Genomic DNA, 26,500 nt, shown 5'->3' with positions numbered 1-26,500 from the left:
GTATTTGGGAGTATCATGGAACTTGAAACTTTGGAGAGTGATGGTAAGTCGCACCGTCAAAAAGCCCCTGTCCGGAGAGAAGCTCCGGGCAATCTAAAGAAGAAGATGGTAAGCCATCAGACATTTATGGCTGCCTGTAACAACCGTATTGATATGTTAGTGGTAACCTTGATACCCTTGACCTGAATGGCTGACGTTGGTACCCGGAAGCTTTTCATTTTGATTTGGGAAAATGGTCCATATTAATTTCTTTGAGGAATATGCAAATACCTCTTGTGATCAAGAATAACTCCAGCTACTATTAACCGCTCACTGAGGCTAGTGTACCAACCATGTGTCACACGATGGTACATAATTCATTATATATATATTATGCTTGTATCTTCGCTCTTCCCTCGCACTAAAAAGAACCAGAATAAACATGTCTGCGTTTTTTCTATGTAACATTGTCTGTTTTTCGAACATGAAATTTCCTGTTGCCTTGAGGATTTGTATATAAAGGAGAGTGTTCTATAATAAATGAACTCAGTTGCTTTCATACTGCCTTTGAGTCACAACCTTCTCTCGGCCCATCACACTAGTAATTAGAATTGACGTTAGTTTCGTGGATAGGTGGGTAAGTGATCTAGACTTGGAAGTTACATGCAATGGACTAGATAGTACTGTCATACGATGATTACGTATAATCAAGCTCATGGTTTCTGAATAATACCGTCTTTTAAATATATAGATTTCAGTGTCATTCATGAAAATAAAAAAAAGTAGCCTTAGATTTCAAAAGTTATAGGTTTATTTGGAAAAGGGTAAGAAAGACAGAATAATATCAACCTAAAGGTTCAAATAGGAGAGTGTGTAGCTACGGTGATGTGTTTATGCTACAGTATAGAATCTAGCGTGCACTGTTTTATTTCACAGCTAACTATTTATCATGAAGAATACACCAATATTGAGGCCTATGTGTGAACTTCTTGAATGCACCATCCGTTCAACTACTATATATAATATCCGAATATGAATCTATATTGTGGACTGTTATCCTATCAAGCTGCTAAACAACTTACTGAAAGTAGGTATTCATGATACAAAATCTTTTATGGTTCTCCAATATCCAAAGATCACGCAGTGGCTGTATCCTAGCAAACTACAGTAAAGTAGATTTTGAAAAGCTTGTAATGATCAATATTCATTTTAAAGTCAGTGCACAAACGCTCTGAGAAACTGAATTCAACTAACTCTGAGCCAACTTGGTCAGTTTGAGTACCCAGTCAAATAGTTCTCACACATTCTATAGTCCATTTCTTTTAGCGATGCATATTTGCACCGACTCGCGGCGGTGCCCTTTTAGCTCGGAAAAGTTTCCTGATCGCTGATTGGTTAGAATTATCTTGTCCAACCAATCAGCGATCCGGAAACTTTTCCGAGCTAAAAGGGCACCACTGCGAGTCTGTGCAAATATACATCGCTAAAAGAAATGGACTATAGTAACTTCTACAGTGCTCTGACCTCAGTCGAATGTAAAGTGTATTGCTGTTCAAGCTGTCTAATGAAATATGTAGTTTTAACCGTATTACCGTTTGCAACTGTATTTCGATAATTTCATTCCATGATATACTAAGTATATATTAATCCTTTTACCCCCAAGGTATGTTAAACTTTCAAGCACATTTTGCTATATCTTTTTTCTTAAATTGCTCTAACAGCCTTAATTTATTTTCATAGAGAGGTCAAGTTGGTCTCATTCTTTTGGAAAATGCCTGCAGTTTCTCATAAAGTTATCAAAACTATGCAAAAACATGTAAATAACAGTGTTTTGCAAGAACGTACCAGTACGTCTATTGGGGGTGAAAGGGTCAATTAATACTAGTCAATGATTCATATATATAAACAAAGGACCTCACAAAATAGGAATAATAACATATTATATAACATCCCCTGTGCCGATTTGTATTACCCTATATGTAAACATTACCCCATTTACAACATGACAAATATCACTAGATGTTGCATTATGATGAGCATATACTTACTCGGCCCAAGAAATCAATTTTGTCTTTTGATTGGTGGCTTATCTCTAAACAGTAATTCTGATATTGTAAAATTATAATTTACAGTGATGTCCAATATTTATATTCTAAGATACTGTTACCATGAAATAAGTTTGGCCAATTTATCTACTGGTCTACAAAGTTTATTGTCTTTAGTCTAATGTGTAACAATGTGTTTAGTTGTGTCTTTATCTTGGTGAATGTTGTTCACATGCACAACTCTCCACTAGTCCCTGGGAAAATTCTAATTGGTAACAAACACCATAATATCAATCTGGAGGTTCTTTTTTGTGGTATGCAACTCTTGATTTTCTTGAAGGCAGACCAAATACATCTTCCTCCTAATCCAGAACATATTGGCTAAGACCTGCACGTTTCCATTCCCTTTTAGCATAGATCTCTGGTTCTTCAGGATTTCCTGGTGGTGAAGTTACTGCAGGTTTTATAGTCGGTAGTTGGCTTGGTTATAATGGTTGAAGATCTCTGATGTCATCATTTATTATTTTCATTGGTCGCGAGTTCATTATTCCTTTGGTATCACACAAGAGTGTGTGGTAAGTATTCTTGTTGATTTGTTTGTCATACGAATGTAGTAATGGCAGCAGAGCCTTGCGAATGGATCAAATCCTCCATTTCTAAAAGCTTCCCATCCAGCTCGTAACAGGGAGATTGAATTTCCATTGGATACCTTTCTGTTGTAGTTTCCGATGTATACCTTCATGGTCCATCCTTTGCCACGTCTCTCTCTCCCTCTCTCTCTCTCTCTCTCTCTCTCTCTCTCTCTCTCTCTCTCTCTCTCTCTCTCTCTCAAATTTGTTCTCTTGTCAGTTCTCATCAGCTTTATGTTTCCTTGATCTGTGCTTTAGTAAGTGTAGTGTTCAAAGTCACTAGTTATTTGATTCGCCCAAGCATGGTGAGTTGTTTAGTCTGATACACACACACATACACACGCATATATATATATATATATATATATATATATATATATATATATATATATATATATATATATGTGTGTGTGTGTGTGTGTGTGTATTTATGTATAAATATGTACATATTCTCTGCGTATGGATATAAGTGTATAAGTACTGTTTATATGTGTGTATACATACATTCAAATACATATATATATATATATATATATATATATATATATATGTGTGTATATATATATGCAAATATATACATATATATATGTAAATATATATATATATATATATATATATATATATATATATATATATATATATATATATATAGTATGTATATACCGTCTATGTTCACATACAAACAGTATGTTTGTGGAAGCGTTTACGTTGTTATGAAATAAATAAATGTATTTCATATTGTTTCCAACATTACTGCAAAGTATAGAAACAAGTTTTCTACTTTTTCTAATACACAGTAAGTTTTCATTGATAACTTTTGCATAAAAGGTCATTAACCACGTTTACTCTATATTCTTTGCCTTAATCACACACACACACACACACACACACATATATATATATATATATATATATATATATATATATATATATATATATATATATATATATATATATAGTGACAAGTTGGTCACCATGTGATTAGATTTCAAAGTGGTAGTGTTACATTGGGATTTTGCTGTGATACATATAAAGTTTATTCATCGGGGCGGCAACAGAGAATCCAAGCGGCTTGAAATACTGTAGCTGGGTGCAATAAGGAGTTTAGTGCTTCTGCAGACTTTCTCACGAGAGAACAGTTATCAATAATTACTTGACTGAGATGATCCTATTTTGCATGGAACATGCACCAAAGGACATTGTTGATATGGGGAACCTTTCAGAGTGTAACTTGGGAGCTCGTAAGACAAGATTAAAGACAGATGTCTTGTTAAGTCATAAGCAAATACATGAAAAAAACTGTATGCAGGCCAAAAATAAATTGTAATTCAAGCAAAAAGTAGCCAGTTTTACAGTTGTAGGCGAGCTAAAATAGGTAAGGTCCATCAGGATTGGCAAGGATGTCGAATATAATCAAATAGCAGCCTATTGTTACCGCTGAAGATATTTAAAGGTTCTCAGTAGATGATTAATGTGGTATGAGTATTTCTCAAATGCCGTATGTGTGCATTGCTAGGATAACCAGCACGATCTTGGACTTGCATGCCTTGCCACATGTTGGACACATCAAATGAGAATTTGGGACTATGGAGACCTCTTGTCTGGAGTGTTATAACTGCCTTTTTCAGGTAGGATGTATTGTACATCCCTGTTCTAGGACAGTGATGCCATTGTTAACACTCATTCACCAGACCATATGGTTGCTAGCAAAGGTTTCCAGGTTAGTTGGTGGCATTTTGCATTTCTTTAAGGTTGACTAGGCTTGGTGTTATTTTTGTTTTTAGGGTTGCAATATCTTCGGTGTCCGTTCTTTGGTTGCCATATGAAATTTGTTTTTGGGAGTTGGCCTTCAGGGGTATGGATCTCATGACCAAGCCAGTGCAACTGGTACTTAGTAAGCAGGGGTTTTATGTTTTAACAACCCATTGATTCCAGAATCCATGTTTGTGAAATTTGATCTTTCTGTTTAAGGCCCATCATTTTCTGCAAATTTGGGAATATGAAAATGTTACAGTTGCTTTAGATGGCATCTGCACCACAGAAAATTGTTGAGATACATACAGTTTTACATTCGTGGATTTTAGTGAGCAGTCTCAGGTGTTTGTTCTGAGAAACCCTTGTCTTCAGCCTGCTAAAAGCACTTGAAGCGCTGTTATTTTCACCAAGACATCTCTGTCGATCTCAATAGTTGATGAAACAATACTACCAAGCTATTTGAAAGAAAAAGGGCACCATTCACAATTGGATATCATCACAGTCAAGAGAGGCACATTCTGATATGGTTGATTTGTTATTTATGTATGAGCTAAGTGCATGACATTTTTAAGATATGATGTCTAAAAGATATGTTACATTGACTATGAGTGATGGTCCAAAAGCATGGTCAGTCACTTGGCATATAGGTGTTTTTGTATAGGCATGTAACTATCTGATATTCAACAAGCTACCATGCGATATTTTAATTGGCCCCGTCTTCTCATTTTTTTTCCTGTGATAAAGTTATCATTGAGGAGATGAACAGATTGAAAATGATAAAGCAAGAAAATCATTCTGCTTTACTCCCATTACTATAGGGAAATATGAGGTTTTTTTCTTGTTTGTTGGAAATATGAGGTTTTTTCTTGTTTGTTGGAATGAAATAGCTCAAATATTATGAGAAATTTAATAAGTCTATATTTTTCTCTTAACATTTCTCCTTTATTTGGTTCAGACTTATAATAATGTTGATGGATCCCTCCTTCCATCGTAAATACACGTCAGGTCTCTGGTAGCACAAATTCAGATTTATGTAAAGTTAAATGCAAGGGAACAACTCAAGCTAGTATTTTATCATCTACAGAAAGAAGTAAAATGCCTCGCCTTTTGCAGTTGTTCTTTACCTTTATTCTTATTGATGGGAATTATTATGAAGGCTATTCACAATTTTCTAATTTGCTCTCCTTTTTAGAGCACATATTATCTTGTGGAGGTACTCATTTTGAGTAGTAGTCTCTATGCTTGAAAATTTAGTAAAGAATCCCATAAGGACGGCAGCTTTTACATACAGCAATGCTTTTTATTGCAATCAGAACTTTGTGCAATTCTGGAAGTTTCTCATGGTCTTGGATGACTAGTAATTTAGACAGAGCTTCAATAACCGAATCATCAACGGCTTTGTTGATGGTTCAGGGTTGTGAGGAAATGATCAATCCAGCAGTTTGAAATCTCGGCTTATTCTTTCAGGCTGGTTTTGCAATCACATAAGCTGACTGGATTGATTTAATTTTTTTCTAAGGCCATTAGATGAATTTGATGGCCTTGTATAAGCCTTGCATAGTGTTTATGTCAACAAATGCATGAATTTCCTTAGCCTCGTCTACTCACAGGCAGTTCTGTATCATACACATTTAAAGTTGTACCTCCAGCCTCAAGTTCCATCATATTTTGCTAAGTGCTGATGAGTGGTGGTTTGCAAGTTATGCATCATGTGTTTTCCATTTTTGTTTAGGTGACTGGTGTATGGTGTGAAGAGTTCTCATAGAAATGGTATAAATGAGGGCACTTTGTGAAGCCACTAGTTGCTTCTGCAGCATCTCTTACCAGCTGGCAGAACTTTGGCCACTCATTATCTGGATCTTCGTAAGGAATATCAGATAAGGAAGAGAGGTCCTCATCAATTTGAGGGGGAAGAGGGTCTCTTACCTCTTGCTTTTTCTTGGGCAATACAGTAGAATCTCTTATATGTGTTCTGTTTAAAGATTTGAGGTCAGATTTTGAGTGTGGCTCTGACTGTTTATGAACATAGTCTATTATGTGCCATATCTTAGATCTTGGATGCATCCATGTGCTCTTTATCTTGTCCTTGAGTTGGAGTAGTGTGTTTGAAATGACAAGATGGTGCTTAGTGCATAGGGCGAGGGATCTGAGGCCATTGTCGCCCATATTCCCTGTGCCATAGTGATCTATAGAATCTCCCCATACCGCCTTGCTTTCCCCACCATCAGGATTGAAATCTCCCAGCAAAGTTAACTTTTCAGTTGTCAGTCCAGTTGATGTTTTGTAGTACTATATCAATATATCAAGAGTACACTAGAAGCCTTTTTTACTCATTTTGTCAGCATCCAGTGTTGGCGATTAAGCATGGATAAGTTTTAGGAAGCATCCTTTGGCGAGTGGAATGCTTGAGGTCATAGGTCATACATTAATACCTGTTTGACCTTCAGGTATGTTTGCAAATATTTTGGTCTTAAAAGCAAAATCCATTCTGTGAAGCTTGAGGAAATCCATTGTTAACTTCTCCAGAAGAAAGTGTATCTCTTGTTCAAGTGGGTGAGAGAGTTCTCTCCTGGGTGTGCCTCACTTAGTGCAGAAATTTTTTGTTATTGTATATACAAAGTCCATTGGCAACTATTGCAGTTCTCGTTATTGATCTTTAGTTTCATCAGTAATCTAATTTAGGAGTGTCCTTATGTTCCAGGTTTCTCTGGGTACAGTAGTTTATAGTTATTTTTTGTGGCCGCATAGTATGCTGTCTGAATTTTGGCAGCTAGGCTTCTAGATCAAGTTTGAAGTGGACAAGGTTTAGGCCACTTTTCTAAGGCCCCTCCCTTTAAGAGGATGAGCTGTTTGACTACTTAAAAGGGAACTCAATTGCACATGCATTTGGCAAAGATAAGTGCCACTCCAAATTTTCCTCTCAACAGCAACTATATCCAACATACACCACCCTTCATAAGGTTTCTAGATCACGTTTGAAGTGGACAATGTTCAGGCCACTTTTCCAAGGCCCCTCCCTTTAAAAGGATGAGCTGTGTGACTCCTTAAAAGGGAACTCAACTGCACATGCATTCAGCAAAGATGAGTGTCACTCTAAAATTTCCTCTCAACGCCAACTATATCCAACATACACCACCCTTCTTAAGGGTCATAAGCAAAGAGCTGCCAGTCTAAATGTGGACCACCTCCAATGATCCTGCCCCATAGTCATAGGTACTTGATAATTGATGAGGATGATAAATCATATGCATGTTGATCAAATTTGTTGATGGGAGATGAAGGCTTGGACAAGGTCTTAAATTCACAAACCTGAAATAGCCACAAAATGTCAGACAAGGAGAAACCTCACCGATCTAGTAAGTGGCTCTCCACTGCAAAGGACTGCCTAAGAGTCACAAAAGTTAGTAATAACTCCTGCTTCAATGTCTGTTCTCAGTGCATAATTCATCCTTTAAAAAGGACCTGCAGCCTTCAACCAGAAAACAGTGAGACCACTCGCTTGCTTGGAGTTTTTACGTGAGAGTTGAAGTGCCAGTGGTAAACAGTGTTCTTGGGTCATCTGGAGAGGAATTGACTGCCTGATTAACCAAGGGACTATACCTACAGATACCCTCAAAGCGCACATTGAAGGAATCAAGAATTTATTCCATGGGTTTAAGTGAAGTGACATAAACCAGCTGGCCTTCCAAGCATTATATTGGATATACCAACGCTGAGTTCCTAAGTCATAATAATATATGGTCAGCAGTAAAAGATTAGGCATGGATGGAAAAGTTTAAGATCCAAGATTTATGACCACCAATGACTAAGAGATAATTGGTTTAATTTCTTGGATATTGCAGCCCCTTGGATCAAGCTAGCAAAGAAAGGATTACCAAATAATGTGGCAGGGAGGGAATCTCAGCAGAAAGCTTTTATTGAATTGAAGTAGGCTTTAGGATATTTGACTATATTCATTATGTGCAAGACCAGTAGGATCTTATTGTTTGGAAAGGTGTGCTAAATGAAGGATTAGGAGTCCTACTCCTAGAAGAGTTTGTGGCTAACATTTTTCTAAATCATTGTGGAGTAAGGAAACTCGAGAAAAAGAAAAGAAACTCGTATACAATTCAGATCAGATTTCTTTCTAATATTTGTAGTAAATTTATTCCAGCTGTACCCATAGAAAGTAGATTTGTTGTTACCCGCTTACTTATATGATAGGTAACAAGTTTGATAGCCAAAGAATCATAAGGTGGCCTATAACTGTTGAACAGTAAGTTCCGTATGGCGAGATTTCCAGGAAAGCTTACTGTTGGGATAGATAACCTCAGGTGGTAAATAGGATGAAGAAAAAATAATGAGATATATTTTTTTTAAAAGGGGTGATGGTTGTCCTTAAATAGTTGTCTTTAATTTATTGGTAAAGCCTTCAGTGTTTTGTCGCAATGCTTTCAGGAATTTCCCAGTTTTATTGTTCTATTTCAATATGTTGTTATATATGTAATTACAACATAAAAAAGATTAATATCAAACATATATTCATTATGAGAGCATGTAATTCCTAGATTGGAAACAGGTGTCACTGAGGTTGTAGGCATGCTTCAAGGGATTAAAATTTAGGAAGCTTGCAGATCTTTGTCGATAGATGTGCATTGAGTCTGTACATTCCTGTTCAGTATCTAAATTATCATTAAAACTTTGTGCATTGAGTCTGTACATTCCTGTTCAGTATCTAAATTATCATTAAAACTTTGTGCATTGAGTCTGTACATTTCTGTTCAGTATCTAAATTATCATTAAAACTTTGTGCATTGAGTCTGTACATTCCTGTTCAGTATCTAAATTATCATCAAAACTTTGTGCATTGAGTCTGTACATTCCTGTTCAGTATTTAAATTATCATTAAAACTTTCTTTTCATAAGACTGGACTCAATGGTATTTCTTTCCATTTAGCCCTTGGAATGAAAGAATTTCACTTTTGACTGACTGATCTCTGAACATGAACAAACATTGCACTGTCATATTGAGCATACCTTACACTTTTGATGCTGTTCAAATCTCTTCGAAAGTTTCACTAATGTGAAAGGGTTTAGCATATTAATGACATATGTGCGTTGCCAGGAAATGAAAATCTAGATAGTTTATTCTAATGAATTGGAATGTTTGGTACTGTCGATAGATTTTACTAAGGAACTTGACAATAATTGTAGCTTACCCTTTTGGAATTGCCTTATAAACAGATGTGATGGTAGGTACAAGTTTAGGGTATACAGAGAACGTACCAATATCTCCGCATTTATGCTTTCCTACTCGATTAAAAAGAAAATAATAATAAATCAATATTCACTTAGATGTTTTTTTTAGGGTATTAAGGTTTTCTAGCCCTAAATATATTGATACTGAAGTAAATGACCTTATCAAAATAGGCAAGAAACCAAAATATACCGAAATGGTATTATAAACGGTAATTTCATATAATACAAAATCCAATTTGTATTGCCATTATTCAGTAACCATTTTAAATACAGCTCTATTTGTTCAAAACAACTTTAATGTTAATGCAGCTCTTAAAAGGAATAACACTATGAAAAATTATGAATTTTTCTGACTGTACCAAAGATGCATATAGCATGTTCTCTGTCTTGCATGTAGATAATTTCATATCGGTCAAACTGGTGAATCTCTTGTGGTGGCTTATTGGAAGCGTCCCTGCGTGGCACTCGCCAGACGGGTTCCAGTCCCACTCAAAATCGATAGCTTCTTTAGTATCTGCAACCTCACCATCCTTGTGAGCTAAGGACGGGGTGTTTGAGGGAGCCTATAGGTCCACCTCCTGAGTTACCAGCAGAAATTGCCTGACCCTCCCTGGTCCTAGCTTGGGTGGGGAGGGGCTTGGGCGCTGATCATATGTATATATGGTCAGTCTCTAGGGCATTTTCATGCTTGTTACGGCAATGGCACTGACCCTTGCCTCTGCCATTCATGATTAGCCTTTAAACCTTTAAAAGAGAATTGAACAGCATAAGTGTATTTAAGATATGCTCAAAATAGCAGCAAATAGTTTGTATATATATATATATATATATATATATATATATATATATATATATATATATATATATATATATATATATATATCAAATGTTGAAATTATGCTATTAATTGGTCAATTAGTTCATTCCAATAACCTAGAAAGAATTATCATGATAGGCCATCTTTTAAAAAGAAAGTTTTAGTAATATTTTAGGAATCAGACAAGGGATGTTCAAAATCAATGAATTTATAACGAAAGAGCTCTGCAGACTTCATAGATTTAAATCTCGAGGCATGTCTGACTTTACTGACACTGTAAGAATTATATGCCCTCATATTGTATATGGGTTTGATATTAATCTATTTATCTGTACTCAAACACATTATATATATATATATATATATATATATATATATATATATATATATATATATATATATATACATACATATATATTTTCATTGTGTAAGGGAAGTGCCACAAACACTTTATTAGTTTATTAGTGTTTTAGTGTTTGTGGAACTTCGTTTATACATATGGGCAAAACAATTGTCAAAAATGTTGAAGCGTGCACTATTCATCTGTTCCTTTGTTAACACAGCTAACAAAGTGAGTGGCTTGGCACATGAGTGTACCAAGGGCCCGAGTAGCCTAATTACTCTTTTATTTGCACTGTACAGTGTATATATATATATATATATATATATGTGTGTGTGTGTGTGTGTGTTATTACACTGCTGTTTCATTGCACAATAATGTATAGGGCATGTGCTATATTGGATATGCACTGGTACAGTAAAGGTTATGATATGAGAGAGAGAGAGAGAGAGAGAGAGAGAGAGAGAGAGAGAGAGAGAGAGAGAGACTAAAGCAGTACAATCCATATAACATTAGAATAGAGTTTTCTTTTCTTTTTTAAATCCCCATACTGTACAGTAATTTCATCTGCATGTATACACATAAATTTCTAGCATCTGTATGATCCTCGTAATTATTTATAACCTAAGGGCCGATTGGTAACGTCTGTGCCTAGTGATCGCCAGACTGGGGTTTTAGTCCTGCTCGAAATAGCTTTGTTCGTTCTTTTGGTCACTGCAACCTCACCATCCCTGTGAGCTAAGGATGGGGTGTTGGTGGGGGGGGGGGGGGTGGCTACAGGTGTACGTCCTGAGTCTTCAGCAGCCTAGCCTGGCTCCCCCTGGTCTTAGCTTGGGTGTAGATGGAGCTTGGGCGCTGGTCACATGTGTATGGTCAGTCTCTAGGGCATTGTCCTGCTTGCTAGGGCAATGTCACTGTCCCTTGCCTCTGCCATTCAGGAGAGGACTTTAATCCTAAATCTTTAAACGCCTTTTCCTACCCCTCATATATATATATATATATATATATATATATATATATATGTATGTATATATATATATATATATATATATATATATATATATGTATATATATATACATATATATATATGTATGTATTTATATAAGTGTACGCGACCCGTCAAAAAAGACGGCTAAATATATAGATAGATATGAACACAGATTCAACCCTTCTCAACACATCCCTCTTACCTGGGTATGACTATTCCTCTCCCCCCTACCCGAGGGACGGGGAGAGACCGGGTAGTTATACGTCTGGCAATATATGTATGACAATGCTGCTGTGCGTGACCTGAAAGAAATATGTATACAATTGTATACATAGCCAAACACTTGATCTTTATTATAATAGGGGTGATGTGTGTGAATGTCTGTGACTTTCACGTTTTCATATACTGTCCCTCTTTCCTAACTTAATCCCTCTTACCTGGGTATGACTATTCCTCTCCCCCTACCCAAGGGACGGGGAGAGACCGAGTGGTTATACGTCTGGCAATATATGTATGACAATGCTGCTGTGCGTGACCTGAAAGAAATATGCATATAATTGTATACATAGCCAAACACTTGATTTTTATTATAATAGGGGAGATGTGTGTGAGTGCCTGTGACTTTCACGTTTCCATATACTGTACCTGGGAAATTATGTTCATTCTAATTGGATAAACCAGAATGGGTGCGAATTACAGTACTCATAATTCCTTTGAATGGAGCAGACTTTAGTTTACGTCTGGCAACAGGGAAAGCTACCCAACATCGATTATGAGTGACAAGCAGAGGTAGAATGAAATTACACTCGGTGATTTCTTATTATACAAGAAATTATAACTTTCAGTGGTTTTCTGTTCTGTAATTGTTTCTGTGCGTTTATTGTTTGAATTTTACAATTTGAAAGCAATTTATTAAATTTAACTGAATAATATTTTCCTTCCTGAATAATCTAGGATTATTGTAGTTCTGTGAAAAAAATTTCCTTTTCTTGTCTATCCTTCCTATCTTGCCTTACATTCCATACTGTCTAACTCTTTCAGCGTTTTTTTTTTTTTACTCAGTTTTTGTCCCTTTTCCTAATATTCCTTTTATTTCCTACTGCACTTCAATAATTGAGAGTTCACCCAGTAATCCTCTTTTACATCCCACTGTTTCGTCCACTGGCACATTTACCTTCCATTTTTTTTTTTTTTTTTTTTTTTTTTTTTTTTTTTTTTTTTTTTTTTTTTTTTTTTTCAAAATCCTTCGGTAATTAATATCCTTAACATCTTAATGCCGTCCCTTACGTTACCCCTCAGTACTTATGCAGATCAACCTTATGTGAACCGCCATTTGCATTAGAATTAATTACATTGCTTTCCTGACTTCCTTTCAATCTCATAGCTTTAACACAACTTTCACTGCAAACATTCTATTTCTTTATACGTAGTTTCTGGAGCTTAATGAAGTCATTACCATCTTTTCAGGTTAGTATAAAATATCATCAAGCCACAATCATTTATTGGCTCTTCATTTCCTACAACAATGTAGCCACATCTCATTTCATGACATGTTAACACAATCCCACTTTTATTTTCCATCAATGTCTTTTCGGATCCACATATTCTATCACATGCTTTGCATATATAATAAGACCTTATATATTCTCGTAGCAAATAATTTTCTTCGCTTTATATACTTCACTTTCCCACATTAATTCCAATGTTGTTCTCAATTTTTTCTCACGTCTGTTACCTAACAAACAGAAGATTATGGTAGTTCTTCCATGTTTAATCCCTATCTACTTTTCCCCAATCCGTTTTATTATCCCTTTCACCCCCAAAGGACGTACCGGTACGTTCTTGCAAAACACTTAATTACATGTTTTTACACATTTTTGATAATTTTATGAGAAACTTCAGGCATTTTCCAAAAGAATGAGACCAACCTGACCTCTCTAGGACAAAAATTAAGCCTGTTAGAGCAATTTCAAAAAAATATATATATAGCAAAATGTGCTTGAAATTTAATCTTATGGGGGTGGGGTTAATTAGGCTTTACATTCTCCATAAATCCCAACATAGCCCGATTCATTGTATGCGAAGTGATATTCGTTTTTTATCCTAACAGACCTCTATTACCTTTCCCTTAATTTTTGCTCCTCATTCATTTGGATGCATGTAAAGTTGATCATGTGTGGCAGGAGCAAAGAATAGGAGAGCTTATTTCACTGCTGCACAATGTCCCAAAGGCCGAATATATCATAGGCGCCAAATCCCTCTCTCCACCCAAGGAAATCTTAGAGAGGACCAGTCAATGGCTCCTAGTGACTAACCATCCATCCTAAAGAAAAAAAAAATATCCTTAGCTGGTAGAGTAATAAGGTTCTGGAGCTGAGCTCACAGATGACGAGCCACAGACGTTTTCATAAGACTATAACAAAGGTCTATAGACTTTGATAACAACAATCCGCCACACTTTTTATCCAATAAGTTACATTCTTGTAGTGTATCACTGGTAATTCTTTCAACTTATGATCTCTTTTCATTGTTCAACCTTTTAAACTTTTACATTTTTTACCACTCATTGTCATAATTTGTTGAGTGTAGTTGGAAAAGTGTATGGTAGAGTAATGATTAATAGGATTGAGGATAAAACAGAGAATGCAATCTTGGAAGTACAGGGTGGATTTAGAAGAGGTAGGGGTTGTATGAATCAGATTTTTACAGTTAGGCAGATATGCGAGAAATATTTAGCAAAAGGTAAGGAGGTGTATGTTGCGTTTATGGATCTGGAGAAAGCATATGATAGAGTTGATAGGGAAGCAATGTGGAATGTGATGAGGTTATATGGAGTTGGTGGAAGGTTGTTGCAAGCAGTGAAAAGTTTCTACAAAGGTAGTAAAGCATGTGTTAGAATAGGAAATGAAGTGAGCGATTGTTTTCCGGTGAGAGTGGGGCTGAGACAGGGATGTGTGATGTCGCCGTGGTTGTTTAACTTGTATGTTGATGGAGTGGTGAGAGAGGTGAATGCTCGAGTGCTTGGACGAGGATTAAAACTGGTAGGCGAGAATGATCATGAATGGGAGGTAAATCAGTTGCTGTTTGCGGATGATACTGTACTGGTAGCAGACACAGAAGAGAAGCTTGACCGACTAGTGACAGAATTTGGAAGGGTGTGTGAGAGAAGGAAGTTGAGAGTTGATGTGGGTAAGAGTAAGGTTATGAGATGTACGAGAAGGGAAGGTGGTACAAGGTTGAATGTCATGTTGAATGGAGAGTTACTTGAGCAGGTGGATCAGTTCAAGTACTTGGGGTCTGTTGTTGCAGCAAATGGTGGAGTGGAAGCAGATATACGTCAGAGAGTGAATGAAGGTTGCAAAGTGTTGGGGGCAGTTAAGGGAGTAGTAAAAAATAGAGGGTTGGGCATGAATGTAAAGAGAGTTCTATATGAGAAAGTGATTGTACCAACTGTGATGTATGGATCGGAGTTGTGGGGAATGAAAGTGATGGAGAAACAGAAATTGAATGTGTTTGAGATGAAGTGTCTAAGGAGTATGGCTGGTGTATCTCGAGTAGATAGGGTTAGGATCGAAGTGGTGAGGGTGAGAACGGGTGTAAGAAATGAGTTAGTGGCTAGAGTGGATATGAATGTGTTGAGGTGGTTTGGCCATGTTGAGGGAATGGAAAATGGCTGTCTGCTAAAGAAGGTGATGAATGCAAGAGTTGATGGGAGAAGTACAAGAGGAAGGCCAAGGTTTGGGTGGATGGATGGTGTGAAGAAAGCTCTGGGTGATAGGAGGATAGATGTGAGAGAGGCAAGAGTGTGTGCTAGAAATAGGAATGAATGGCGAGCGATTGTGACGCAGTTCCGGTAGGCGCTGCTGCTTCCTCCGGTGCCTTAGATGACCGCGGAGGTAGCAGCAGTAGGGGATTCAGCATTATGAAGCTTCATCTGTGGTGGATAATGTGGGAGGGTGGGCTGTGGCACCCTAGCAGTACCAGCTGAACTCGGCTGAGTCCCTGGTTAGGCTGGAGGAACGTAGAGAGTAGAGGTCCGCTTTTTGTTTCGTTTCTTTGTTGATGTCGGCTATCCCCCAAAATTGGGGGAGGTGCCTTTGGTATATGTATGTATGTACCACTCTCATTGCGTCGCTTTCAAATATATTTCTAAGTTTACATCAGTTTCATCACTTCTTGCATTACGAACACCTACCCTCTACTGTTGACAACCCTTTAAGTTATTCATCTCAATGACACAAATGGGTTATTTTCAATGAGCTCTCTGCCCTCATGTTTTATTTCAAGGCCCATTTACATTATAACATTTTTATCTATACTGAGTGACCTCAAATATAACTTCGTTTCTACATATTGCCTTTACTATCGCTAACCTGTAAATTGTCATCACCTTTTGATTGTCTTTGAGCATTTTATTAATCCTCTTTTATCCCTCCAATCGTTCTTTTTTCCTATAATTCCCTCAAAGAAAGAGAAACGTCAGCAATCCAAGGGTAATTCTATCATAAAAGGATCAGAGCCATCTGATACTCCTCATGTGGCATGATGTATTAGTGTCCATTGTCTGGTACTGCGTAACACAGCATTGTCATACTAATATGTTAAATGCACTAATAATGCCGTGTGCTATCTCGTTTCCTTTTACACATCATTCATTATTCTTGATCAGTCCGTCAGCTTTCTTGAACACTTTTGTCAATAATAGCCTATTTAGGACTTAATGCATCTGGTACCCTCTGATACTATTATATCCCAAGGATCTTCATCACCAACGGTGATAAAAGCTTTTAGTCTCCTCACCTCGTGGGTGTCGGTAGTTCATGGTTTATTAAATACTTATTACCATTATTATCATGTATATCTGAATATGAAATTATATGATTCCGAGAAGCTGTTCATTAACTTTCAGAAATACCTGCTTCTGATCCTACAATGTGACATGAAGCATAAACTCTTGTAACACAGATTGAAGATGACAGTTTTCTAGTGATAGGATGTCTTAAGCCGAGTAAATGTTGTCAGCAAATTTATAGATATTGCCTCTGTGAAAATGTCTGCCGTAGTTTCATCAATAAATAGTGTCACTGATTACGTAACTGATTACCGTTTTATTGATGTGTTTATATTGTTCGTTGTTATTTTGTGCTCAAACTTATGTATCGTCACCCTCATAAACTAACTGCCTAAGTCATTTTCTCCACTTGTTCGGGAATAAAAAAAGAAAACCTCATTTCATAATTCTTTATATCATTGTGTTGAGCTTTAATTAACAAATTCTTATTCACAAATTCTTCTATTAAGAATTTGTGAATTGAAACTCAAGACAATGATATAAAGAATTAGAAAATGAGAAGTTTTTTTTTTTTTTTTTTTTTTTTTTCATTTCCCAACAAGTGGAGAAAATGACTTTGGCAGTTAGTTTATGAGGGTGACGGTATTTGTGTGTGGGCATAATCACATGTATTGGATTCCTTCATACCAGAATATTCATGTATTTTTCGTTTGTCATCCCAACAGGCACCAGGATCGGCCAAGCTTCCGAATGCTTCGTGTACTGGAAGGATCCGGCTACCAGTGACACCTGGGGATTGAATTTCACCTCGCCCATCGATGCTAAGCAATTCCGAGAATGTTGTGTGAGTATAGAGAAGTTTTTTTTTTTTTTCTTTCTTTTTTATTGGAAATGTATTTTATTTCTCTGCGAATGCGAAGAACAATTGTGGTATGTTTTGAGTGACAAAAGGGTTTTCAAAACGAAAACTCGAGAATGTTTTTCAGAACTTGTGTAGTTTCTTTTTTAAGCCCATGCGTAAAGTTGATAGAAATATGTATGAGTCTCTTGATTTTTTCTTCACACTTTGCTTAGTTCTCCTACTAAATATATTGTAGAAAAATGGTGTTGGGACATTTTCTTCCGTCCGCAAATGCACATCAAACGCGTAAGAATGATGTGTGACCATTAAAACATTTTCTTTGCACCAACAATTGTTTAAAACTGTTCAAAAGAATGATCTGTGAGAATTAGGATACTGTTCCTTTCCCCCTCTTTATGAGACTCGAGGTTTCTTAAGTTTAAAGCGAGTCTTCTCTCATAAAATTTCAAAATTACTATAAGAGAATATTTTAATTCTGTCTCCTTTCATGATCGTATTCTCGAATTAATTTTATTTTTTAGTTTTTCTCTTGCCATTTTGCCATGAAACAGCGTGATGTAAAATTTATTGTTTGTATTTAATGTATATGAATGATCAACGTAAAGGTGGAACTGACGTATGTCGAAACTAAGTAAAGAGGGTTATTACTTCACACACATACACACACACACACACACACACACACATATATATATATATATATATATATATATATATATATATATGTATATATATTAATGTATATATAGTATATATATGTATATGTATATATTCATATATGTATATAATATATATATATATATATATATATATATATATATATATATATATATATATATATATATATAAATTGAGAGTTAATGTGGGTAAGAGTAAGGTTATGAGATGTACGAGAAGGTAAGGTGGTGCAAGGTTGAATGTCATGTTGAATGGAGAGTTACTTGAGGAGGTGGATCCGTTTAAGTACTTGGGGTCTGTTGTTGCAGCAAATGGTGGAGTGGAAGCAGATGTACGTCAGAGAGTGAATGTAGGTTGCAAAGTGTTGGGGGCAGTTAAGGGAGTAGTAAAAAATAGAGGGTTGGGCATGAATGTAAAGAGTTCTATATGAGAAAGTGATTGTACCAACTGTGATGTATGGATCGGAGTTGTGGGGAATGAAAGTGACGGAGAGACAGAAATTGAATGTGTTTGAGATGAAGTGTCTAAGGAGTATGGCTGGTGTATCTCGAGTAGATAGGGTTAGGAATGAAGTAGTGAGAGTGAGAACGGGTGTAAGAAATGAGTTAGCAGCTAGAGTGGCTATGAATGTGTTGAGGTGGTGTGGCCATGCTGAGAGAATGGAAAATGCCTGTCTGCTAAAGAACGTGATGAATGCAAGAGTTGATGGGAGAAGTGCAAGAGGAAGGCCAAGGTTTGGGTGGATGGATGGAGTGAAGAAAGCTCTGGGTGATAGGAGGATAGGTGTGAGAGAGGCAAGAGAGCGTGCTAGAAATAGGAATGAATGGCGAGCGATTGTGACGCAGTTCCGGTAGGCCCTGCTGCTTCCTCCAGTGCCTTAAATGACCGCAGAGGTAGCAGCAGTAGGGGATTCAGCATTATGAAGCTTCATCTGTGGTGGATAACGGGGGAGGGTGGGCTGTGGCACCCTAGCAGTACCAGCTGAACTCGGTTGACTCCCTTGTCAGGCTGGGAGGAACGTAGAGAGTAGAGGTCCCATTTTTGTTTTGTTTCATTTGTTGATGTCGGCTACTCCCCAAAATTGGGGGAAGTGCCTTGGTATATATATATATATATATATATATATATATATATATATATATATATATATATATATATATACTGTATATATACTGTATGTGTGTATGTGTGTGTGTCTCGTGATATTCAAATGGATTTTAAAAAGAAGTTCCACTGAATAGTCTTGCCTTGGAGCCCTGAAATCTTCCCGTCTATGTATGGGTATCAGTCCCTGTATGGGTCAAGAAAATCGTCTGTTAAATCACTTTCCCTTTGCCTACACAGACAACGAATAGTCTGGTATATTCTTTACAGATTCTCCTCTCTCCTCATACACCTGACAACAATGAGATTACCAAACAATTCTTCTTCACCCAAGGGGTTAACTACTGCACTGTAATTGTTCAGTGGCTACTTTCCTCTTGGTAAGGGTAGAAGAGACTCTTTAGCTATGGTAAGCAGCTCTTCTAGGAGAAGGACACTCCAAAATCAAACCAGTATTCTCTAGTCTTAGGTAGTGCCATAGCCTCTGTACCATGGTCTTCCACTGTCTTGGGTTAGAGTTCTCTTGCTTGAGGGTACACTTGGGCACGCTATTCAATCTAATTTCTCTTTCTTTTGTTTTGTTAAAGTTTTTATAGTTTATATAGGAAATATTTATTTTAATGTTATTGCTATTCTTAAAATATTTAATTTTTCCTTTTTTCCTTTCCTCACTGAGCTATTTTCCCTGTTGGGGCCCCTGGGCTTATAGCATCATGCTTTTCCAACTATGGTGGTAACTTAGCAAGTAATACTAATAATAATAAGTGTAATTTATTCAAAACAGCGATTCGGTTACGAAAGATGCGAAAACTTTACAGAAGGTTAGTGTTAAGGAAATATGGTCTAGGGTGAGAGATCTAAAAAAGAAAGGAGTTTAACTTATACAGATAGTTCAGGGATGGGCCACTCTCACCAGGAGGAGCTCTAAAGTTTAAAAAAAAATATTTCAGGAAGACTAAATGCACGCATGAACGAAGCATATACGAAGAGATGTCTATGAGAAAATCTGAATGATTGACGAGGTATAAATTGGAACTTACAGGAGTGGAAAGAGTTAGCACAAGTTTTTAGAAAACTTGTTGAATTGATTTTTGAGAATGTAAGGAGGTCAGTGAATGTTGAATTGATTTTTGAGATTGTAAGGAGGTCAGTGAATGTTGAATTGGTTTTTGAGAATGTAAGGAGGTCAGTGAATGTTGAATTGATTTTTGAGATTGTAAGGAGGTCAGTGAATGTTGAATTGATTTTTGAGAATGTAAGGAGGTCAGTGAATGTTGAATTGATTTTTGAGATTGTAAGGAGGTCAGTGAATGTTGAATTGATTTTTGAGAATGTAAGGAGGTCAGTGAATGTTGAATTGATTTTTGAGATTGTAAGGAGGTCAGTGAATGTTGAATTGATTTTTGAGAATGTAAGGAGGTCAGTGAATGTTGAATTGATTTTTAAGAATGTAAGGAGGTCAGTGAAAAGATTGAATAAAGGAAAAGCAGCAGAAGTTTATATGATTAAACGAAAGGATTTAAGATATGAAGCTGAAATTACGATTGAAAGATAGGGCATGATATGTAAGGTAAGTCTGGAAGAGGAGATGTCTTCTAAAAAAAAATGAGAGGTCATTTACGGAGACTGGAAGGATACACCCTTTCTGTTGAGAGTCATCATAGAAAGTACCTTGATTCTAAAAAAAAATGAGGGGATGTCCTAAAGAAAATGGCGAGATGGTTTATTGTCTGTTTGTTTGCAAAAGGGTTACATGGTGCAGCTTATTTGAAGAATTTAGGAACTCAACAATAAGTAAAAGTAAACATATATAAGTAAATAATAGTTTTTTTCGTTGGGAGGAGGTAAGAGAGTATTACGATCAATAGTTTTTTTCGTAAAGCATCACCTTGATCAGTTTAAGAGTAAAGAAAAAGCATTATTGCATACAAGGACCTTCAAAAGCTGATGAGGAAATTGACAGTAATTGATTAGTAAGGGTATTGATAACTTATGCTGTAAACAATAATTTCTTGAGAGGAATATCTTTACTGTCATGATTAAGCTAAAGCTCTTTTTATAACTAAAGTAAATATAAAATGTCTTTGAAAGGGTATTGGTTTGACTGTTTCACATTTTGATGGATGTATGTAAAAGCTTTGTGCGATGTAAAGAGATGTTGGGAATTAAGTGTAGAGTTGCTGCTGTTGCAAATAGTATTATTAGTTAAGGATATTGAAGAGAAGTTGCAGAGGCTAATAAAGAATTTGAAAGTAGTTTTAAATGAAGAATATTGAAATTTATCTTGCAAGTAATAACAGAGAGTGAGCTGCAGACACCTTTTATCAACTGGAGAAACTTTAAAGTGAAAGTGAAGACTAGTGAAGAGTTTGAAAGTATGTTTTAAATGTAAAAGCTATAAAGTGAAAGTGAAGAATGAATGCAGAGACTGGTGAAGATTCTGAAAGTGATTTTTTAAATACAGAAGCTTAAAAGTGAAAATGAAGAGTAAATGCAGAGACTGGTGAAGAGTTTAAAAGGAATTCTAAGTTTGAATTTGAAAACACTTCTCAAGTTTAAAAAAAAAAAAATTAAAATTAAAAAAAAAAATGGAGGTTGGTAGCATGGATGAGGTTATGTGGGTAAAATAATACCAGGAAAATGCAGCCATTCATATGCTGTTAGTGGGCAGAAGGAAGTTTTATTTACATTTACTGGTAATTAAACAGTTCAAATCTCGGATTGTCTTAGCATTACAGATATCAACGTCTTTCCACAATAAAAGTTAACTTCATGGAATTGCTTATATATTGTGTATGTTTGACTTCATTTTAAAATCGTGTAACGTGGTCTTGTTTTTTCAATATTTATCTTTATTTTCGTTTCATTTTAGTATTATTTTTACGTTGTCTGAAACAGTTTTGTACCAACCGTGTGTCACACGATCGTACATAATTCATTTTGTATATATTATCCTTGTATCTTCGCTCTTCTCTCGCACGAAAAAGAACCAGAATAAACATGTCTGCGTTTCGCCTCTGTAACATTGTCTGTGTTGTGAACATGGACATTCCTGTTGCCTTGGGCTTTTGTATATAAAGGAGAGTGTTCTATAATAAATTAACTCGGTTGTTTTCATACTGCCTTTGAGTTCACAACCTTCTCTCGGCCGTCACAGTTTGGAGTACTTTTCGTTGGATTATTATTGCACTGTATAGAAGAGGAATATGCAAATAAATGTTTATTATTACAAGCTACTTACCAAAGTAATACTTGCAGATGGGATGTTGGGTAATTATAAAAGAAAGTGTCACATAAAAGTCAACGAGAATGCTAAAATCAGTAACAAATTCGTAAATGTCAGTTTTTGGTTAGTTTACAATTTCAAGTTTTGATGAAACGAGTTGCTTCAAACAGAGCTACAATAAATGAAATATTTAAGCAGGTCTTTCATCTTTTCAATCGCCGTTATCAGAAAAATTATGTACGACCTGATTTGTCACCTTCAAACAGAGCTACAATAAATGAAATATTTAAGCAGGTCTTTCATCTTTCAAATCGCCGATATCAGAAAAATTATGTACGACCTGATTTGTCACCTTCAAACAGAGCTACAATAAATGAAATATTTAAGCAGGTCTTTTATCTTTTAAATCGCCGATATCAGATAAAAATATGTACGACCTGATTTGTCACCTTCAAACAGAGCTACAATAAATGAAATATTTAAGCAGGTCTTTTATCTTTTAAATCGCCGATATCAGATAAAAATATGTACGACCTGATTTGTCACCTTCAAACAGAGCTACAATAAATGAAATATTTAAGCAGATCTTTCATCTTTTGAATCGCCGATATCAGAAAAAAATATGTACGACCTGATTTGTCACCTCCAAACAGAGCTACAATAAATGAAAATATTTAAGCAGGTCTTTCATCTTTCAAATCGCCGATATCAGAAAAAATATGTACGACCAGATTTGTCACCTCCAAACAGAGCTACAATAAATGAAATATTTAAGCAGGTCTTACATCTTTTAAATCGCCGATACCAGAAAAAAATATGTACGACCTGATTTGTCACCTTCAAACAGAGCTACAATAAATGAAATATTTAAGCAGGTCTTTCATCTTTTAAATCGCCGTTATCAGAAAAATTATGTACGACCTGATTTGTCACCTTTAAACAGAGCTACAATAAATGAAATATTTAAGCAGATCTTTCATATTTTAAATCGCCGTTATCATAAAAATTATGTACGACCTGATTTGTCACCTTCAAACAGCTACAATAAATTAAATATTTAAGCAGATCTTTCATCTTTTAAATCGCCGTTATCAGAAAAAATATGTACGACCTGATTTGTCACCTTCAAACAGAGCTACAATAAATGAAATATTTAAGCAGGTCTTTCATTTTTCAAATCGCCGATATCAGAAAAAATATGTACGACCTGATTTATCACCTCCAAACAGAGCTATAATAAATGAAATATTTAAGCAGGTCTTTCATTTTCCAAATCGCCGATATCAGATAAAATATGTACGACCTGATTTGTCACCTTCAAACAGAGCTACAATAAATGAAATATATAAGCAGATCTTTCATCTTTTAAATGGCCGTTATCAGAAAAATTATGTACGACCTGATTTGTCACCCTTTACTTGGGTGTTATGTCGTCGATCAAGTTTTTACCAACGTCGGAGTACATTTCATAATGCTGATAGGTCTCTGGATAAGTGTCTCTGCAAGAAAAAAACTCAGTCACTTTTTTCAGGCTTTATACTTTATAAATATAATTTTATTCAATACTATAGCACAGATATAACCCTCGTTAGCTTGCAATCGCAGAAAATCTCATTAACCGATTACAATTATAATGATTTTTTCACTATTACAAAACATTACCCAAATGATGAATACCTTAAATTGATTTATTCGGCCTAGAAATTAGTTATTGATTTTAATAAATGATTGATGAATACCTTAAATTGATTTATTCGGCCTAGAAATTAGTTATTGATTGTAATCAATGATAGGTGAGAATTTATCACAATTACACTAAAATCAATTATTAATGTTCAATTACATCACTAATTTAATCATCTTTATACTGAAACTGCACTGCATAGCAAGATGTGACTTTGATTAAAGGGTATGCAGACGAAGCAATGCCATTACCCTTTGGCCGACAGTTCCAAGAAGAGGTAGGGTGGGGTTGGGAATACACGTACTCATGCAACCTCTTTAACATGCTCTCTCTCTCTCTCTCTCTCTCTCTCTCTCTCTCTCTCTCTCTCTCTCTCTCTCTCTCTCTCTCTCTCTCTCATAGCGTGGAGATACCTGTTTCAAATATAAATAAATCATCTTTTTCCCTCTCTGATGTTGTGACACCTGCTCAACATAAATTAAACTCTCTCTCTCTCTCTCTCTCTCTCTCTCTCTCTCTCTCTCTCTCTCTCTCTCTCTCTCTCTCTCTCTCTCTCTCTCTCCGGTTCTAGTTCAATTATTTTGCTGAACGTTTGTTTACTGGGCATGAGTTTATTTTTTACGAACTATGATTTTGCATTTTATGATTGTAGATATGTGACAGAGGCCATTACAGATTTTTTATTTTGTGAATGATGTTCCTTTCAATTTATGCTGTTAATGAGGAAAATTCTATTTTCTTTTAAGAAAACTTAAGTTTTATGAATAGAAATGGCAATGCAAGCATGGGTCAGCCTTCATTCATTTAGTCTTGATTGCCTCGTGCTTGGAATAGGCCTTTTTGATAGTCTTCTCTCAGCGGCGTAAAGACTTTTACCGCCAATGACTTTTCCATCTCAAATGCATACACAATTTTCATTGCTGTTAGTATCATTTAAAAAACTCGATTTACTTAGAATTTGTTTAGTCTCGGTATTAAAGTTCACATAACGGGCCTGATTTTTGTGATTAAATTAATGTTGCATCATCTATGTTGGTTTATATTTTATTGAGCCCATTTAGATTTTTTTTTTTTCATATAGCTAATTCTGCGTTAGAGGAGAGACATGTTTTTTTTTTGTGACACAATTTTCATTGCTGTTAGTATTATTTAAAAACTCGATTTACTTAGAATTTGTTTAGTCTCGTTAGAAAAGTTCACATGACGGTCCTGATTTCTATGATTAAAATGATGTTGCATCATCTATGTTGGTTTAGATGTTACTGAGCCCATTTAGAATTTTTTTTTTTTTTTTTTTTTTTTTTTTTTTTTTTTTTTTTTTTTTGGTGGTGGTGGTGGTGGTGGTTTCTATAGCTAATTGTGCGTTAGAGGAGAGACATGTTTTTTTTTGTGTGTATTTATCGCGAGGGACAGAAATTTTCCCAACTTCAATAAAGCTTTTTTCACTTGTTAATTCGTTACCGGGCATGCCAAAATGACGCGGTAACCTATTAGCTTTGATTCATCAATCGATTCATTATTACAGTCCGTACAGAATTTTGCTGTATCGATTCACAGCTCTTTGCGTTTGGTGCACTGGATGTTAGCTCCACACCCGCCAGTCCACCTCTTCCCACATGAAGTCGATCATCCGTCATTGGTGTGCTCTGTCGGGCTCCTCTCCATTACTCGCTTGGCATCTCCTGAAATTGTCTAGAATCTTTAATGTTTATCATGTATGGTCCCTCGTTTTGGTAATACTCCCTCCCCCTTTTTTTCTCACCCTTATTTTTCCAATATTTCTCCCCCTATTCTTGCCTCTTTTTCTTTCCCCTTATATTCCCTCTTTTATATTCCTCCATATTTTTACCTGTTTTCCCAATATTTCTCCCCCTTTTCTTGCCTCTTTTTCTTTCCCCTTATATTCCCTCTTTTCTATTCCTCCATATTCTTACCTGTGTTTTCCTCCTTAGTCTTGCCTTTTCCTTCGCCTCTATTCTATTATCTAATCTTGCCCCTCATTCTGCCCTCATGTACTTGCTTCTAATTCTTCCCTGTTTTTCTCCCTATTTATTCTTTCATCTCACTTCCCTTTATTTATCTTCCTATTTTCCATCCCGTATTCTTCTTTTCTATTCCTCCATATTCTTCCTTGTGTTATCTCTTCTTATTCTGTCCCTTTTTTTTCTCCTTATTCTTCCCCATTTTTTCTTACTGCATATTCTTCCATTCCCCGCCCTTGTTTTATCCTCTTTTCCTCTTATTCTTCCCTCTTTTTTTTAATCCCTGCTTAGTCTTCCCTTTTTCCCTCTAATTTACTCTTTTTCTTACCTCTTATTGTGACCTCTCTTTTTGTTTCCTCTTTATTCTGCCCTCATTTTTC

The 26,500-nt window shown here is 35.9% G+C and overlaps 1 protein-coding gene across 4 annotated transcripts in view; it reads left to right on the top strand.

Annotated features, from left to right (window-relative positions):
* Window positions 1–26,500, top strand: part of sif (still life) — a 1,404,800-nt gene that overhangs the window by 692,777 nt on the left and 685,523 nt on the right. For all 4 annotated transcript variants that reach the window (XM_068381983.1, XM_068381997.1, XM_068381990.1 and 1 more), the window contains exon 6: window positions 17,310–17,428. In XM_068381983.1, the coding sequence (XP_068238084.1) occupies window positions 17,310–17,428 (119 nt within the window). The remainder of the gene's footprint in view (window positions 1–17,309; window positions 17,429–26,500) is intronic.

This window comes from Palaemon carinicauda, chromosome 1 (genome assembly GCF_036898095.1).
Source record: "Palaemon carinicauda isolate YSFRI2023 chromosome 1, ASM3689809v2, whole genome shotgun sequence".
Taxonomy (NCBI): Eukaryota; Metazoa; Arthropoda; class Malacostraca; order Decapoda; family Palaemonidae; genus Palaemon; species Palaemon carinicauda.
The sequence above is the reverse complement of the archived record's forward strand: the minus strand, read 5'-3'. Positions and strand labels throughout refer to the sequence as shown.